The sequence below is a fragment of the Ascaphus truei genome, chromosome 1 (assembly GCF_040206685.1).
Source record: "Ascaphus truei isolate aAscTru1 chromosome 1, aAscTru1.hap1, whole genome shotgun sequence".
Taxonomy (NCBI): domain Eukaryota; kingdom Metazoa; phylum Chordata; class Amphibia; order Anura; family Ascaphidae; genus Ascaphus; species Ascaphus truei.
This window is the reverse complement of record NC_134483.1, coordinates 126855387-126872156: the sequence shown is the minus strand read 5'-3', so window position 1 is coordinate 126872156 and position 16770 is coordinate 126855387. Positions and strand designations below refer to the sequence as shown.

Genomic DNA, 16770 nt, shown 5'->3' with positions numbered 1-16770 from the left:
TTACAAGCATCAGGTATTACTGACTTTTGTTGAATTCATTCTGCACTCCGAATTACGAGGTATATTGCATTGGAACAACAGTGGGCAGTTATATGTAATATGTGGGCCTTTATTTGATTAGTATCTTTCAGTGTAACACCACAAGCATGAAGCTTCAGATTTGTCATACTCCAGCAGTAATTAGAACAGCATAGTTCTTAGTGAGAAGATCCAGTCATTTACTGCTACTGGCCAGATAATTACTGGTTCTATCTTCTTGAGTCATTTTCTACTATCGGGGGCCACAAAATTGTTCTTCTCTCTTTATCTTTTTAAACACATTATGCTTCCATAAATTTGTCAAATAAAACATTAAAGGGGAAATATTCTGGATGGATAAGCGCCTTTGTATATGCAACCGTTTTCAATGTTATCACAAAACAGGTTGTATAAATACTCCAAAGCATCTGGTTACACACAAACACACAGACACAGAATTTCACTTGTGAGCACATTCACATGTCTTAGGTCGGCAACCCTGCCTTTCACCATTATCGTTGAAAAAAGTGGTGGCACCACATGAACCTGGTTCCTGCTGTTCCACCAATTTTTTCAACCCTACTGCCCAACGATTGGAGTGACGCACTTCCGCAGCGCAGGTTCCGGCAATTTGCTACGCCTCATGGGAGAACGCCGAGAGGAGACGAGCACCTCCATGTGAGTAGCCTGAAGTTTTTCCCGGACGGTCTGAGGCTTCGGCATCACCATAGCTTCAGCACGCGGGATCCTACAAGGCTTTATCATAAGGACACCGGTATTTACCTCAATATCTTTGGACATTAAGGGATGCAGAAGCTAGGACCGAGATATTTATGCTAATGAGTTACTAAGGGTTCGGTTCAAGGCTGGCTCTAGTTTCTCTAGCTACTCTCTTATTGGGTCCATCTTTCTCTGTCAGTTCAGTCCTTCATTGTACACTATTGGCGATGTTATTTGCCCAAGAACTTATAACCGGATTTGCTGCGGATTTAGAACCATCTTTTGGACTTCATATATGTCATATACTTTTAATTTTTGGGTCTCTCAGATCATTTCTCAGAGTCTCTGTATCACTATTTTTGGAACTGGGAGTAGTTACCTATACAAGCTTTCACCATTATCACCTAGCATACAGTGCTTCCACTGCAGCAAGGGATTCTGGGAAATGACATGCAAATGAGCACACCATGTCACCTTTTGCCTGAAATCCATTTTTACATGGAACCTTTTATAAGCTAATGCTCGCTGGTGAAAGGCTGGGTTGCAGACCTGTCTAAGACGTGAATGTGCTCACAAGTGATATTTTTATTTGCTTTATGCTATACAGAGGAGGTTTCTTGTCACCTTTTTGACCCACCATAACTTAAAATGTGTGTGGTAAATCCTACAGCCTTGAAAATGGCAAAGCCAGTACTGTACAACCAACCTCACACTGATGAGACCCATTAAGGTCGAAACATGTCTGTGAGTGGTTTCTCTGGCTTTGCATCTGATTCCCATGCTGGGCTTAAAAGCGGTTTTAACAGCGAGCATTAGCTTATAAGGGTTCCATGTACAAAGGAATTTCAGGCAAACACGGTGCATTTGCATGTCATTTCCCAGAATCTTTTGCTGCAGTGGAAGCACTTTATGCTAGGTGATAATTGTGAGATGCAGGGTTGCAGACCTGTCTAAGACATCTGAATGTGCTCACAAGTGATATTTTTATTGACTATATGGTATACGGTGGAGGTTTCTTGACGTGTGTGTATATATTTATCTATATATTATTATTATTATTATATAATATGATATATATCATGCTTCACCCAGACCCAATCATTCGGAGAAAGTGACCCAGCATATCAGAAATAAATGGACAAAAGCATTTTGTACAAAATGTCCAATTTTTCGAAACCTCTCGGTACATTCGCCAGTATGCTTTAGTTTGCAAGGTGTGCTTTCTGCCTTTGGAGGCTTGCCACTGTGCAAGGTAGACTTGTAAATGCAAGGGGAGATGTGAGTGCCCGCTCTGGGGATACTTGGTGTTTCATGGAATAAATGAACACCTCTTGATTCTTTTTACAAATTTTGTTAGTGCCGGTATTTAGTGTATATTTGTTTTGCACTTACACCCATTATATATATGTTTGTGAAGGGATTGGGACATGCACTTAATACACCAGACTACTGGGAGGGTGCTACTATCAGAGTACCTATAAGGTACTGTCCAAAAATAAAAAAGGGATAGGCACACCATGAATTTTCACTTACTGCAAACTGAACAAAGACTATTTCTGCTACCCTAACTAAGTGGGGCCCTGCTCTTGAGTATAAGTGAGATCTTCTTTCTGATTACCCAAGGTTTCTGTGAGAGGCTATTGTCCTTCTCTCCTGACCTCCATGTATCTTAAGAGAAAGTTGAGAAGCAATAGCAGTAGAAAGGATCAAGGACATAGAAACATTCATCACTTTTATGTGAGATTTAAAAAACAAAACAAAAACACTTTACCCTGAGAGATTTTCGCAGCTTTTAAAAGTATTACTTACCAGCATGTGAAAAGCCAAGACTTTTATTGATGAATCACCTTTTGTAAAACAGTGTATCCGTTTAGCTGCTATGTTATCACTTGTAGAAGGGAGGCAGTAATCCAGTGAATCTCATTCAGGATGTCATGACACGCTGGTGTCTCACAACCCGTGCATAAGTGTCGCGAAAATCTCTACACTTTTTTCCAAAGGAAGCAAAAAAAGAGAAAACATGGAAAATACGTTTTTACTTTTACGTACAATCTAAGAAAAAATAAAAAAGGGAAAAGACGAAAAAGCTTTCGACACATAAGCATAGTGCTAAAAGAGTAGGGACACAAAAAAAGCATTGTTTTAAAGCAGCAAAACATGTGAAATCTTATGGGGGGCTTTATAATAAATCTTTTCTGTTGTATTGGATAATAGTGCCTTTATTTATTTATTTATTTTATGCAACCCTTAAAAAAAACACACCTTGGTTTGTCACTATTGGGTAAAAAGTTAACAATCATAGGTTTTGTCGTGTCTCTTCGTACTATACAGTTATTCTGATACCTGATGGCATTCCTGAACCTATTTCAGAATGGGCATAAAATGTGAAACACAATAACATTTTGAGGGCTCACAAAACTGGATTCAGAAACCAAATAAACGTGTGTTATGTGTAATTGTCAAGAGCACATTCAATTCGGGTATTAAGAACATGCTGTGTACAGTATGTCTTTCAATGGATGACATTTGGAGACTTTTAAATTTAAGTGTGGTCTGAAACAAAATATTTTGCTACTAAGCCAATTTCATTTCACAAAATGTAGTACGTTCCTTTAGTAGTGTTTCACACTTTTGTTTTTACCCTTCATTTGAGTAATGTGACCATATGACTAGAAAATAAATGACTGTGTTCTTCATCTTAAGAAAACTATTTTGAATCTGGTGCAACATTTTCCATTTCTGGACTTTTTACTTGTAAGTGTAATATTTTATTACAATCTGTACCAAAACTTCTGGGATTAAGCAATTCAATTACAACTAGGACAATATTCGTTTTACTATTTTGAAATTTTTTTTGAGGGGGAGGGTGGATGATCTTTTTCCACAAAACCATCTTGTGCTTTTAAAATGTATTGACATGTATTTACTAATTGTAAATGACTAGAAAACATTTGACACCTGACATAATGTATAGGATGAGAAATCATTTCTCAGGAGCACACATTCTTATGCGGGGGGAATGTTAACTAAACATTAAGTTTGAGTGACTGTTTTACATGTTGCAATTCACAAATAGTGGCTTTTTTTTTTAAATGTCACATTTGAGACCACATCACATCAGAGCCGCTGTTTCTACAGTATATCCACTTAAAACAAAAAAAAAGTTTGCTCCTCCAAGGCAATTGTCCCGTTTCATTGAACCGCTATTAGGCCAATATTTCTTCCTATTAAGGTAAAATCAGGTTCATAATATTCAGTAACGTAAGGAACGAATGCCAATAGTAGTAAGATTATGTGCTGTTTCCTCCTGTTGTGAAACATTTTTGTTTTATGAATTTGGGAGTGGTCTCCTCTGTAGCGTATGCAAGAATCCTATAGGGTAGATCCTTCTCCAACATAAACATCTAGGGCCGTTCGCAGAGGCTAGGAAGAAATGCTTGAATTTCATGTTCTAGAAAGCTCTAACTCTTCCAATTCCGTTTGTTATTCTTTGCAGTCCCCAAAGCACCAGAGATTGATCCAGCAGACTGTATTGTGGCTGACAATTGTGTGACTGTAGCATGGAGAATGCCAGAAGAAGATAACAAAATTGACCACTATGTTCTGGAATATAGGAAAACAAACTATGATGGGCTTCCAAGAGTCAAAGATGAGAGGTGTTGGGAACTGATCGATTACATTAAGGGCACAGAATACACACTGTCTGGTAAGACAACATTCTTAGTGTGTGTGTGTGTGTGTGTGTGTGTGTGTACTTCAGAATTTGTGAATGAAGGTTAAAACTGTGAGAGTGCAATATGGAAACCGAGGAAATTAAAGTATCCAACAAAAAGACTTTTAGAGTTTGAAAGTTAGAGAGCGGAATTAGTTTAGTAAGCGTCGTACATATTTTAGTTTTAGATGATTTAGGGTCACTCAGGTAGTGGTGGTTGGCACATATTCAGATCTCGGGACAGGAGGGCGGGGCGGGTGGTGGAGAGATATTTTAGAAGATGTTGAGAGGGATACTTAAACCCTGTAACTTGACCGGAAAGTGTCTCGGGGATCAAAGGGGTCCCCCAGAGCTAAAGAAAATAGTGCAGTTTTCAGTAAACAAATTAGGGAGTAAGAAAAGTGAGGGAGGAGGGGGGGGGGAATAGCTGCTTTAAGGAACCGTGAGAGATGGGGGAGAAAAGGGATCAGTCACAGAGGCAAAGAAAATATTTAGGAGAGAGTCATCATCCGTAATGAATGTTTTGCTAATTGTTATTTCTGAGAATCAGCATTGTCACGTACAAGCTTACCTGTGTGCATTTGTATGTGTGAAAGGGGTTGGCAACAACTGGTTGTCCAGTTGTCTTGCGCATCTCCCCGCATGGCATTATAAATACATTTTCACCCCCCCCCCCTGAAAAACCGCCGCACACCAACCTAATTACGCTACCTTCACCAAGGTTAATTAAAGTAAACTTAAACCAAAGCGGTACTCTGTCCTCATTTGTAACACAAAAATATACCCATTTAATGTGTCCATAATGTGTCCATACCTTCAAAGGTAATAGGTTCAATCTCCGTTTACTTAAAACAGGCGTACAATTCTTGTTACAGAATAAGGTTTACCAAATTACATACAGTACATGGGGGTCATATAAAATGTAGTTGGACAGAAAACCTACTGCATACATTACCAGCAGTCAAGGGGTCATGAGAGTAGTTATTTGCTCACGCACTGCACGTTACTGGAGGAAATCCCGCTTTAAAGCAGACTTCTTTCACTATAAATTCATACTCTCGAACTATAACACTACTCTTTACCATGCCAAGCAAACCTACTTTTCTTCTCTCATACAAACTCAGTCCTCTAACTCTCAACACCTATTTGCCACCTTTAAATCCCTTATCTGCCCAACTTTAATGGCATCTCATTCCGCACTCGCAGCTCGAGACCTTCCCCACATAGTTGAGACAAGATTAAGTAAATTAAACATGAAATCTCTTCATGTCAAGCTCCACACATAACATCTACCTCCCTTTGCACACCTATATCCAGCCTCTGCTTATTTTCCTGTGACTGAGGATGAGGTCTCCCCGCTCTTCTCATCATCTTATTCTACAACCTGCCCCTTGATCCTGTTCCCATACATCTCCTCTGTTCCCTCTCTAAGCCCCACACTAACTCACCTTTTTTTAACCTCTTACTCACATACAGCACATCCCCATCTTATTTTAAAGATGCACTCATCACGCTCCCATTCTAAAGAAACCCTCTCTTGACCCAGCCACCCTCTCTAACTACCACACCATCTCTCTTCTTCCCTTTGACTCAAAGGTGCTTGAACCACTTGTATGCAACCGCTTGACACCCTTTCTCTCCCCCAACTCCCTGACTGACTCTTTGCAGCCTGTTTTTTGTCCGCTAGACTTCAATAAGACAGCACTAACCAAAGTCGATTGGTCTCTGTGGCGCAGTTTCCTCCATAGTTCACGTCCTACCTATCCAACCGCTCCTTCAGTGTTTCCTTCTCTGGAGTCTCCCACTCTTCAATCCCTCTTTCTGTCGGGGTCCCACAAGGATCTGTTTCTTGACCTTTTGCTCTTCTCACTCTACACCTCCTCTCTTGGTGAACTAATACAATCTTTTGGCTTTCAGTATCATCTCTGTCGACACCCAAATGTACCTCTCCTCCCTTTACCTCTCTCCCTCTCCTGTCCCATGTCACCAACAGTCTCTCTGCAATCTCCTCCTTGATATCCCACCTGAAGCTTAACATGTCCAAAACATAACTAATACTCTATCCCCTTTCCACAGCCACTCATACACCAAAACTATCCCTCACTGTCAATAACACCACAATCGCATTAACACCTCAAGCCCGCTATCTAGAGCTCATATTTGATCTCTCATGTCTCACATTCAGAAGCTCACAAAGTCCTGCAGTCTCCACCTCCAAAATATTGGCAGGATACTCCCTTTTTTGACTCATGGTGAATCTAAAATCCTATTTCACTCACTCATCTAGTCCCACCTTGACTACTGCAACCTTCTCCTAGCTGGCATTCCCCTATTCTCCCAATTCCAATCCATGCAAAATGCTGCTACCAGACTCCTCTGTCACTCACCGCCCCACTTCTCCTGCTCCATTATGCAAATCCCTACTCTGGCTTCCCATATCCTCCAGAATTAAATTCAAAATCCTAACTCTGATTTACAAAGCTCTCAATGATGCTGCCGCCACCTCCTAAGTTTCGGTCCTCAACCCCAAATATATACTTAAACACCCCCTACGTTCTGCCCACGACATCCATTTTTCCTCCTGCCTTATTACGTCCTCTCACTCCCGCTTACAAGACTTCTCCCGTACTGCCCCCTCTCTCTGGAGTTCTCTACCACGCACCGTCAGACTCTTCCCCCACTTTCAGACATTTAGAAACACCCTGAAAACTCACCTTTTCAAGGAAGCCTATCTGGCATACCTCTAATATCCAACTCCTTCTTACCAACCTTTACTATTTCTTAGGGACTTCTGTTTTTAACCAGTTGTAACTGCACTGTAGCTCACACACAACACACATAGTGCTTCTAAACTTTAACTTGTTAGGCACCACATACATGATGCGTTTCCTATGCTATTGACTATATCATTGCTTTGTTTCCACTTTTCTTTATGCAGTGGAGGAAATACAAAGCACACCGTACAGTATAAAATTAGAAGTGTAGGTAACTGCTGAAAGGGTTTACCGTGACGTGGTTTCAGGCTTAGCATGTTATGGCCAAAAATTTGAAATAAATGACCCATACCTAAATGAAGAAAATGCTTATATACAGTAAATGAAATAATGTGTCATATTGGACGTGAATTGGGGCTTCTTTCTTTACTGTAGATACACAGATGTAGCAGGCGTCATAACTTCCACAGATGTGTTTTATTGGGGGGGACACAACTTGCCAGTGAGAATAGACATCATTGTGTTTGAAATCGCAGTGCAAAAAAAGGGTCAGGGCTAACGTGTTAATGCGCCCGCTGACGCACGCCAGCACGGTAACCTTTTTAACTCTGAAACAGAGTTTACACGATGTACAAAGTAAGAAATCATATAGTCGGCAAAGGACATTATAGTGAAAATGGTGGCATATACTGTATGTGCGACATTTGATTTTTGTTGCTTATTTCAGTTTGTTTTTAGTAACTTTTTGTTCTTTTTTTTTTTTTTCACTTGCAGGTTTAAAGTTTGACTCCATGTATATGAACTGTAGAGTAAGAGCTTGCAACAAGGCTGTGGCTGGGGAATATTCAGATCCGGTAACATTGGAAACCAAAGGTATTGTCTTGTCTTTGTTGCTGGGAAATACAGCAAGTGTAATGCATGTGGGCAGAACTGTGGAATGCCATTTTCAGGAGATTTTGCATTAACAATATCGGAGATTAATAATGATGAGCTAAAAAAAAAAAAGTATCAAAGGCCACATCTTCAAAGCATAATTAAAAACCCATCTGAAAGAAGGATGTACATATCCAACATCTAAATACTTAACTTAGTACTGTAGCTGGAATAAAGAATAAGTATAAGGTCATTAAAATTGCAATGCTGGTGTATACGAGTTGCTTGTTTCTTTAATTAGGTGGGGAAATAAATGTGGACACCACATTTTTTTTTTTACTTGATAGAGTGCAAAATGTACAAATATCCTTCTGAGTTGCCTAGTAATTTCTCTTGGTCAAGCCATGTAACATACAGGACTGAACATCGGTCAGGCAATCCCTTAAGCTGCGCTGGTGACTTGTTAAACAAATTGCACTCACTCACAGGCTGCCCCAAGCGAAGAATGTACATTTATTTCCACTTTGCTAAAACAAGCCTTCACAACTCATTCCCATCACTTTTCCTGATTCTGTTCTACTTTTTCCTTGAATTAATATATTTTTTTTTTCATTCTAATCAAACCGTAAACTCGAAGAATAATATTTCTATGCACCTTACACACCTTTTCAAGCGGCAAAATACCCCCCTGCTCCACGCTTACGAGTGTAAAGATTGTTTTTTTTTTATATATATACTGTAATATGGTGTTAAAAAAAATCATAATTTTCTTAACGCTCTGGTTTCTGAGATTACCATGGTAACTACACTGGACTCTGGGGAGAGCTCCATTTTAACCTCCCTGAAACTTAATATTTTTTCAGATAAAAACATTGTGGAAAAGGTCAATAAGCAATCTCTCTCTTAAAGTAGGTAAAAAATCAAATAAAAAGCAGACTGTTGTTTAAGATCATAATCACGGCTCAACAAATACGCTTGCTTGCTTGCCCGTGGTGAGTTGATATTAGCAGCTGGCGAGGAGGACAGCGGTGGCGGAAGAGGAGGACTGAAGACTCCGGGAGAGGAGCGGCACAGGAGGAAGACAGCGGGCGGCGGAAGCAGGAAAAGAGCACTGAGACCATGTGAGCGGAGCAGGGTGGCACAGGACGACGGCCAGGGAGGAGCGCACCCCAGTGGTCCAACCTGGAAGTCTATACCTACGTCAGGTGTCTGCAGCTGCTACAGCGCAGTTCCTCCCTGGCTGTTCTCCTGTGCCACCTTGCTCTGCTCACATGGTCTCAGTCCTCCTGCTGCCACCAGCTATCTCCCGTCTGTGCCGCCCTGTTACGCTTCTGTGGTCTTCATTCCTCCTTCTGCCACCGTCCACCGTCGTCCTCCTCTGCTGCCCTGCTCCACCGAAGCCAGGTAAGTGAGAGGAGAATGAGGGGGGTGAGAGAGGAAGAGGAAAGTGAAGGCGGTGAGAGGGGATGAGGAGGATGAGAAAGGCAGTGCATGCTCAGTTGCGTTTTCGTTATTGTACACTGCCATTAAAAACAAAAAGGGGTGGGGGGGTGGGGGGTATAGTCCCTTTTTTTGTCTGGCGTGTAGCGTTTTGCATAATTTGTCATAATTAAAGCAATGCTGCCAAAATCCTGCAGGTTGGTAATTAATTTTTAATTTTTGTCTCCCAAGCCTATTTGAGTAAACATTATACTGCTAGATGTGATGTATTTTTATGAATGTAATAAACGCTTCCTTTACAAAATTATGTAGAAGATTGTTTCAGCTCACACCGACATCTTTGGTTCTGCTTTGAACATCACCACACCCTGTACAAATATAAATACATTTACTAGGTGGTGCCACATTTATACCCATTTTGTTTACCACTTTTTGGGAGTGTAGACAAAGGGACATTATGCTCTGTTAGCACAAAGAGTCCTATTTTGTAGGCTAGCCATAACAAGTATTGTCCCCTGTTTACTAAGCTGTGCTATTCCATAAAACAAGATGCAAGAAGACTGCGTTGAATGGGCTGTAAGGTATCTTGTGTCAGTAGAGTGTCTTATGCACTGGCAAATCTCGCTAAATAAGGGCCATTATCTCTCTTCCTGCCAAATATGAGATCATTAAAGCCGCTGTTTGCAAACTTATTGGTATTGACACACAAAGCAGAACCATTACATATTTTAAGTGAATACAATAATCATTTTTAAACCTGTGCAATTTTTTGGTTTGTGCAAAATAAAAGATATTGCAGTATGATGAGCACGGGAAATAACTTCTTGTTGAATACATTGGCAGGTAATTGTGTTGTTCTTGTTCAACTACACAACTACAGTTTTTTTTATTTGTAATATTTATTGGTGTGCACCACGTGCGACTCATGGAGGATTGTAAATACAATATTTAACAGTATTCAGAAGACAGTAAGCAAGATCAGTCATAGATATTAAGCGCAAGGTCTTGAGATAACATTGGCGTTCTGCAGGTTCTGACTTGGGGAAGTTACATCCAAACTTCACATCTCCGGTAGAAAATAGTTTACCCGTAGGAAATTCATCCGTAGTCATTCGGTTGTGATAGAGAGAAATAATGGGCAATATCATGTCAAATTGTTCCCAAGCGTCCATACCACCCTGAGTCACTTCACATCAGTGCAACCAAAGCTGACACTGGAGCCAAGTATTGGTGAGTGCTTTAGGCCCTGGGAGAGGAGAAACAGAACTTCTGTTTGTTTTTTGTTTTTTTACTAGCATTCTCTTTCCTTCGGTTTCCTTCTATTTCTACCTCCTTCCAATGTGTGTGAGCTGAGCAATACCATAAACACTGTCACTTTTTGCTTCAGAGTGGGGCCTGTTTGTCTGTAAGAAAGATGAAAGAATAGGGAGGATTGACAGTAAAAAATTTTAAATGTTTTTATATATTTGTATGGAAACTTTTCTGACGCAGCCCTGACCTTTGCCCTTGACAACACATCGTCACATCTTAACCTGAAGGTGGAAGATTTGTATGTTGAATGGGACTCCATGGGAGGTAAAAGTCAAGAAAACAAAGTCAAAGGGAAAGAGAACAAGGGCAGGTAAGGAGATCTTGTAAATACCCCGATTGTCAAAATGCTACTGTCATTAGTCTAAAAGCTTTGCTTGGTGGTGCAAATTTCTGCAACAAAAAAAAATTGGTTGTGTTTTTAGTACAATGTGAATATATAGCACACAAAAACCTTTACCTGTATTTGAAATGGTGTGTATGACAGGATAAAAGCACACCGTGTTCCCAGACAGAACTTTTCAGCGTATAATAATAATTTCCTCTAAGGAGAAAAGCCACTCACCCGTTTTATTATAATAACATGCCAAATTGTTCCCCAGAGTATGTGCCACTTTGAGTTTCTATACATCAGTGAAACTACAGTTGACAGTATGTCACCAGCTATTCTCAAGTTCTGCAAGCATTGCTTTATGCACATTGAAAAAAGCGCTGTGCTTAAATACAGGCAGAAAAACTAATCTCTCCAGATCTGCCCCTGAAAATCTTAATGCTATTATTATGGATAAGGATACTATTTTTAAATGGGTTCTTTTGAGCTTTTTTATTTCTGTTAGAAACTAGAGGTTTATGGATAAAAACAAAATAGTTGTGTTCCGTATTTGTAACCCCTTCACATTGTAGCCTATTACTGAAGACCCTTTATGATGCTCACCCATGTGGTTTATGCAACAACGTGCTCTTCAAGTGATGAAGAACCTGTTGATTATTGTGGACTACACATTCAGCGATCAGTGCCCAGTCCTGTTGATATAGTATCACCTTTCACTTGCAGTGTTTGTGGAGAACAAGATGGCCCAGTAAAGCCACATTCTCTCATACAATCAATTGATTCCTAATAAATGTATTAGATAATGTTTCACTGGGAGGTTTTGTTTGCCTTCTGGATCAAAATACTGTATATACAAATATAGGAGAAGGAGTGGCTCAGTGAGTAAAGACACTGACTGACACTGAGATTGCTGCAGGGGAGCCTGGTTCAATTCCCGGTGTCGGCTCCTTGTGACCTTGGGCAAGTCACTTTATCTCCCTGTGCCTCAGGCACCAAAAAACATAGATTGTAAGCTCTACGGGGCAGGGACCTGTGCCTGCAAAATGTCTCTGTAAAGCGCTGCGTACAATTAGCAGCGCTATACAAGAACATGCTATTATTATTATTATTATTAAGTATCTGTCTACATTTAACATAGGTTGAACTCTATGGTCTTTTTTAAACCTCAACTACCATCTAACTAATTATTCAAGACTTTTCCCTAAACCTGCATGACCAGGGCGGCTGCCAGGAGGTTCCCCTTCCTCCCGTCCCGTACGTACAAATGAGAACAGGAAACCAGAATTGGAGGTATAAAAGGCAGCGGCTATTTGTTTATACAAAAACTTAACAGGGAGTAAATGCCACTCCCTGCCAGAGTGATCCTTTGACAGGAGGGGGAGGGGACGGTCAGCCGGCCCTTGAACCGCTAACCTCTGTTCCCTTCACGAATGGGCTCTCGAAGTCATGATTAAATGACCCCGCCCACTCGTACTCCATCCGGGCTCAAACCGCCCAGCTCCCAGTCTGGCAAGAACAAGCACCTACCCCCCAAGAGCCGCCGCGGCAAAGGCAAACTGGTCAACGACACCTCCTGCTTGGACCTTCGTTCCTTTCATTTTCAACAGAGTAATCACACTTCACACAGTAACAGAGCAAAGAAACATTAATAACACATACCATAAAACTTGTACACATGACAGGGAATACAATGGCACTGCTAACATTTCGCTGCTGATTGGTAATATGATTGCCCTGCACTACACTCAAAGGGATGGGTGGGTGGGAAACGTCTGGTGGGCAGCGAACAGGCCGTGCTACCCGCCAGCAGGGCCTTAAGTAGGCCCCAGAATACCCCTCCCATGGGTAGGAGAGGGAAGTGTGAGGGGCGAGCCAGAGAGGGGGAGGCCAGCCCCATGGACAGGGAACCCTCCCGCCGATGGCTAGGGGGCCGCTTGATCAGGGAGGCTGCCTGGACCCCGGCCGCCCTGAGTAAACCCCCTCCCTGCACTAGAATCGAAATCCGGGTGTCTAATCTCCCAGATACCTCACTGCGCCACTTGCCTACTGTCCTATTCACCTTGTTCCGTGCCCTGTCTACCGCGCGCGGCACCCTCGCACCCGCCAAGACTGCCTGTAGACAATGCCCGACCATCTTGTCTCTGGATCAATAACACATGACTTTATATGCATAGTCTGTGTTGTTTATTATAAGTGGTTTAAGAGCACTAGTGGAGACTCAGTGGTCTCTTGTTTACAGACAATGTCCGACTATATGACCTGCACCACTGGCCAAAGTCAGAGCACTCGCGCCAAGCTGCTGCATAAGCCTCCCCCGTACCCAGAGCCACGGAACCTCGCACTAAATTTGTCACTGCGAGGTCCCCAGCGCCCATAAATCTACCAGGTAAGGTAAGCCGACCTGGCCCTCCTCTGGCGCCCACATCCGAAACTCTGCCATCTGCAACTGGGATAAAGAATGGGCAATGTTATTTAAAATCCCCGGCACATGCCGCGCTTAGAAAGAAGTTCAATCGCAGGCATGAGAGCACGAAGCTGCGCAACAGATTCAAAACTGGCGGGGAATGTGAACCAAAATTATTGACCGCTTCCACGACCCCCATGTCAGTCCAGAAGATCACTTCCCTGTTCGCAAACAAATGTCCCCAAAGCCGCACTGCGACCAGCAACGGGAAAAGTTCAAGGAACGTTAAGTTCCTGATGAGCTGAGACTCACGCCAATGCGCCAGCCAGCGCTCCACATCATGCGCTGCTGAAGTAAGCCCCAAATCCCACCGACCAGCAGCGTCCGTGAATAGCTGTAGCTCAGCGTTCCGAAGTGGATGCTCGCACCATAGGGTCCGACCATTTTACTTCCCCAGGAAGTCCAGCCAGACTCCCAAGTCCTTGTGGATCTCGACAGTGACCCGGATGAAGTGACTAGGATGCCTGATCCCTGCTGTAGCCGCCGATCCGCCGGCATGATCCGCGCAGCGAAAACAAGGTGGCCCAACAGAAATTGGAATTGACGCGGTGAGGTTTCTCACAGGCCCAGCAAACACCTGCCTGACTCCCTCCCTGACTGCCTGAGCTGCCCGCCTGGCATCCTCCCCTGGACCCCCTTGAAAGGGCACCGGCTTGTCAGCCACATCAATCCATAAGTCTACATCTTTCATGTCCCATGACATCTTACCTTTGTGCAATGCCATTTTCCACCAGCCCATCCCGCTGTGCCGATGGTGGGCATGACCAATCATATCCATGTATTTGAACATGGCTGAACATGATTGGGGAGACTTCTCCCCGATCACCCCGGCCAGGATTCTGAAAGCGCGGAACCAATTTTCAAATGTGCGCGGGAAGAGATGTTTCTCAAACACCGTATTTCCCTGTGTCCCCTTTTTTTTTTGATGATCGCGCCAGCGCTTTCCTGTAATCTAGGAGCCCCGATAGGAGCTCTATGTAATCCCCAGCCCAAATCTTGTCCCTCTCCTCTTTAGTCAAATGCGGGCCTAACAATACATAAATTGGCATCTTAAAAGGCCCATACAAGAACCCTCTGCCCCCAGCCAAGGATGGGGGGGCCACCACACCAGCGACCCCGGCCGTGGTTGAAGTGGCTGGGTTGAAAATCACCAGGGTAAGGCTGGTGGTCGCAGGGGGGGTGGGGTCTTCAGAGGGGGGGCTGATGACTGCAAGATCTGAGGTATGTTCCGGCGCTGCTGCCATGGTACAACTGGATGTGCTTTGCATGCTTGGCCTCGGCCCCATCTGGGAGGGTGCGCCCCCCATGCCACCGCAACCCCCTAACACTGCACCACTGGTTCCCATCCCTGCTGCCTTTCCAATGGGGGTTGCAAATGAGACCGACGCTTGGGGCTCGAATGCCCTCAGCATACCTACTAACGCAGAAATGAAACCCGCTTTTTATGCTGCCCTGTATGCCGCTGGATCCAGGGCTTGTGCCAACTCTGGCGCTGCTGGCTGTGAATGCACTGCGCCTCCTGGGATTCCTCCCCCTGCCGCCGCCTTTCTGCGCTGGTTTGCGCGGTGCGCGATTCTCCTGTGATCCTATCCACTTCTTAAAAGTGCTTAACCTGTTAAGCAACCGACCCCTTTTTACCACTGCAGGTTTCTTACCCATTCTTGGCGTCGCAGTGGGCTGTGACCTGGGCAGCGAGCCGTGCCGCGCCTCGTCCATCACCAGTTCCACGTTGTCAAACCACGCCAAGTCCTCACCCATACCCCGGAACCATCTGCGATTGCTGCAAGCGGCCGTATTGTTTGTCCACTGCCCACGACTGCTGCGGGCAGCCATGTTGATCTCACACCGCTTGCAACTGCTGCAGTCGGCTGAACTGCACTGCCATCCGCGGACGCGGGTGGCCGTCCTGCACTCTTTGTACCTGCCGATGTGGTGTGCAGGAATCTTGCCGCTACACCGCCCCGCGACGGCTGTGGGCGGCCGTTCTGCATACCGTGACGCCCTGCCTCGCGGCTCTCAATGGCCGCAGGATGTCGCCCTACGCGGTCGGGCCCTCAACAGCTCGGAGGCGGGGGCGGGCTTCGTGCCTGAAGTATGTCTAGCGCACGAAGCTTCAGGGATCCAACGGCCTTGTCCGCTACTATGGCCTCGCCTGTTCGTAAACAATGCGTTCAGCCGTCGGTCTAACCATCCTTCATCATGGTTCACCGCCTCGGCTTGAAGCAGACTAAACTGCTCGGCTATCGCTGGCGCCATTGCTGGTGTGGGAAGAAGGCTAACTGGGATGTGCGTGTGTTTCTATAACTACGCTGCTGTGCGTGCTTGGAGGAGCAAGACTGGTCTAAATATAGAGCTACGGGAGTGTAAATGCGCCTGAATGCTAAGCGAGCCACACAGGATGCCACGAATCCTGAAGAGGGGAAAAACAGAAATCCCAGCTGAAATAAACAAGAGACATGCGACAGTTATCGTCAGAGCATTTCTAACCTCATAGCTCCGGTGATCATGCTTTAGTAATGTTGCTCGGGCCTTCCCCAGCCATCTGCAAGGAGAATTCAGGCACACAATTAACAAATCCAATGCCCCCAACGTTACACAGCTAACCTTGAGCTGACTGCCACCCATGTGAGCATAACGTTTACTTGACATACTCTATTAAAAGTGTAAACCTTACCTTGATGCATGCGGGTGGGGGGAGGGTGTGGTTGCCATGTGCTATAGGCTTCGCCCCTTCCTGGTTTCCCACAATGGGCACCGGCTGCATGGTGTTGAGTAAAACACACCCTTTCACCCCTCTAAGCCGGACTTTAAGCCATAAAATGACTATAATACACAATAAAGCATCTAACACCCAATAAAGCATAGACAGCAGACCGCAAACATTAGCATTGTATCTAATGCTTACCACATGCCCCGTGAAGCAGCCATGGAGGACCGGGGGACTGCACCCGCCCGCCAGACCTTACTCCCCCTGAGCCCACCACCCGCCTTGGGCAGCAGCCACAGAGATCGAGGGCCCGACGGGCAGCGCTAAAATGCACCCGCCCGTCAATCCTGCTCCCCCCACCTCCCGCCCCAGGCAGCAGCCGCAGGGAACAGGGGCCAGTGGGGGGGGTGAAACAAAATAGTACCAGGAACCTTCCTTTTAATTGTGTGGTGGGCAGCGAACAGGCCGTATTGCCAGTCAGCA

At 44.2% G+C, this 16770-nt stretch overlaps 1 protein-coding gene across 5 annotated transcripts in view; it reads left to right on the top strand.

Moving 5' to 3' along the window:
* FSD1L (fibronectin type III and SPRY domain containing 1 like) overlaps positions 1-16770 on the top strand; it is an 83428-nt gene that overhangs the window by 52380 nt on the left and 14278 nt on the right. For all 5 annotated transcript variants that reach the window (XM_075594607.1, XM_075594598.1, XM_075594591.1 and 2 more), the window contains 3 exons: positions 4235-4444; positions 7939-8037; positions 10969-11098. In XM_075594607.1, the coding sequence (XP_075450722.1) occupies positions 4235-4444; positions 7939-8037; positions 10969-11098 (439 nt within the window). The remainder of the gene's footprint in view (positions 1-4234; positions 4445-7938; positions 8038-10968; positions 11099-16770) is intronic.